Source organism: Clupea harengus, chromosome 15 (assembly GCF_900700415.2).
Source record: "Clupea harengus chromosome 15, Ch_v2.0.2, whole genome shotgun sequence".
In the NCBI taxonomy this organism is placed as follows: domain Eukaryota; kingdom Metazoa; phylum Chordata; class Actinopteri; order Clupeiformes; family Clupeidae; genus Clupea; species Clupea harengus.
The window spans coordinates 28,358,397-28,360,896 of record NC_045166.1 but is presented as its reverse complement, the minus strand read 5'-3'; the positions used below and the strand labels follow the sequence as shown (position 1 = coordinate 28,360,896).

At 42.0% G+C, this 2,500-nt stretch overlaps 1 protein-coding gene across 1 annotated transcript in view; it reads right to left on the bottom strand.

Moving 5' to 3' along the window:
- Positions 1 to 2,500, bottom strand: part of LOC116223713 (nesprin-1-like) — a 35,309-nt gene that overhangs the window by 292 nt on the left and 32,517 nt on the right. The window contains exon 27 of the mRNA XM_031581283.1: positions 1,766 to 1,909. Within this exon, the coding sequence (XP_031437143.1) occupies positions 1,766 to 1,909 (144 nt within the window). The remainder of the gene's footprint in view (positions 1 to 1,765; positions 1,910 to 2,500) is intronic.

Here is a 2,500-nt window from a genome sequence, read left to right as displayed (position 1 = left end):
CATCAGGTCACAGAGAGGTCACAGAGAGGTCACAGGTCACAGGGTCACAGAGAGGTCACAGGTCATCAGGTCACAGGGTCACAGAGAGGGAAGGAGGGCCATGATGCACACACACCAACTGAGAACAAACCAAAGATATTAGGGTTCGGGTTCATCTATGAGTTTGTATATCTGTAGTAGTTTATCTGTAGTGTTGTTGTTGTTGTTGTTGTTGTTGTTGTTGTTTATCTGTAGTAGTTTATCTGTAGTAGTTTATCTGTAGTGTTGTTGTTGTTGTTTATCTGTAGTTGTTTATCTGTAGTAGTTTATCTGTAGTGTTGTTGTTGTTGTTTATCTGTAGTAGTTTATCTGTAGTGTTATTGTTGTTGTTGTTTATCTGTAGTTGTTTATCTGTAGTGTTGTTGTTGTTGTTGTTTATCTGTAGTAGTTTATCTGTAGTAGTTTATCTGTAGTAGTAGTTTATCTGTATTAGTTTATCTGTTGTTGTTGTTTATCTGTAGTTGTTTATCTGTAGTGTTGTTGTTATTGTTGTTTATCTGTAGTTGTTTATCTGTAGTAGTTTATCTGTAGTGTTGTTGTTGTTGTTTATCTGTAGTAGTTTATCTCTAGTGTTATTGTTGTTGTTGTTTATCTGTAGTAGTTTATCTGTAGTGTTGTTGTTGTTGTTGTTTATCTGTTGTTGTTGTTTATCTGTTGTAGTTTATCTGTAGTAGTTTTTAGAAGGTGGACGTGGCGGCGCTCCGAGCCAAAATGGCGCGCGTGGACACGCAGTGGGCGGACCTGCTCACCCGCATCCCACTGGTCCAGGAGAAACTGCACCAGGTGAGGCGGCCATCTTTGAAGCTTAGTTGATGAAGCCCAGGAGCCGAGCCTGTTCCTCTCCTACCCCCAACCCCACCATCTAAACTCTATATGTGTGTGTGTGTGTGTGTGTGTGTGTGTGTGTGTGTGTGTGTGTGTGTGTGTGTGTGTGTGTGGTGTGTGTGTGTGTGTGTGTGTGTGTGTGTGTGTTAGTGGTGTGTGTGTGTGTGTGTGTGTGTGTGTGTGTGTGAGTGTGTGTGTGTGTGTGTGTGTGTGTGTGTGTGAGTGTGTGTGTGTGTGAGTGTGTGTGTGTGTGTGTGTGTGTGTATTTGTGTGTGTGTGTGGTGTGTGTGTGTGTGTGTGTGTGTGTGTGTGTGGTGTGTGTGTGTGTGTGTGTGTGTGTGTGTGTGTGTGTGTGTGTGTGTGTGTGTGTGTGTGTGTGTGTGTGTGTGTGTGTGTGTGTGTGTGAGTGATGTGGTGTGTGTGTGATGCGACAGTGGTACAGGAGGTAGAGAAGTCGTTTAGTAATCAGAAGGTTGATACTTCGATTCCCTGTCGAAGCGTCCTTGAGCAAGACACTGAACCCCTAATTGCTCCTGATGTGTGCGTGTGTGTGTGTGTGTGGAGGTGTGTAAGCGTCCTTGAGCAAGACACTGAACCCCTAATTGCTCCTGATGTGCAGTGTGCCATCAGTGTAAAATGTGTTTACATCCTTGTAAGTCGTTTTGGATAAAAGCGTCTGTTAAATGACTAAATGTAAATGTAAATGTAGTAGTTTGTCTGTAGCTTTTAGTAGTTCACCTGTAGTTTGTAGTAGTTTAACTGTAGCTGTGTGTGTGTGTGTGTGTGTGTGTGTGTAGTGTGTGTGTGTGTGTGTGTGTGTGTGTGTGTTTGTAGTGTGTGTGTAGTGTGTGTAGTGTGTGTGTAGTGTGTGTGTGTAGTGTGTGTAGTGTGTGTAGTTCACCTGTAGTTTGCGGAGCTCCTGTCTCTTGCTGGGGACGTCCTGGAGGCGGGCCGTACTCTCCTGCACTGTGACCTCAGTGGCTTTCAGCCAATCCTGAAGAGGCTCAACACGCGCCTCAAAATCCTTCATCTGTGATTCCAGGTTCTACCCATAAAAGCCACACACACACACACACACACACACACACATACACACACACACACACACACACATGCTATCAGCACAAAGCCAACGTAACAATAACGCTTATTGTCTTCATACTTTTTAATGAACTGTATTATGTATGTTGTATCTTCTTGTTTTTCTCTCTTTTTTATAGTTGTATGTCTGTTATTTTATATGGAACTTGGCGTCTAAAATAAAGATTTATATAGTTATATTTATTATAACTCCCTATGAAGACTGCTAATGCTAACTATTGTCATAACTCCCTAAGCAGACTGCTAATGCTAATGCTAATGCTAACTATTGTCATAACTCCCTAAGCAGACTGCTAATGCTAATGCTAACTATTGTCATAACTCCCTAAGCAGACTGCTAATGCTAATGCTAACTATTGTCATAACTCCTTATGAAGACTGCTAATGCTAATGACATCTTTGGACATTTAGACATTTAGTCATTTAGCAGACGCTTTTATCCAAAGCGACTTACATATGTGCGACTTACAATGTATACACATTTTACATTTACACTGATGGCACACTGCACATCAGGAGCAATTAGGGGTTCAGT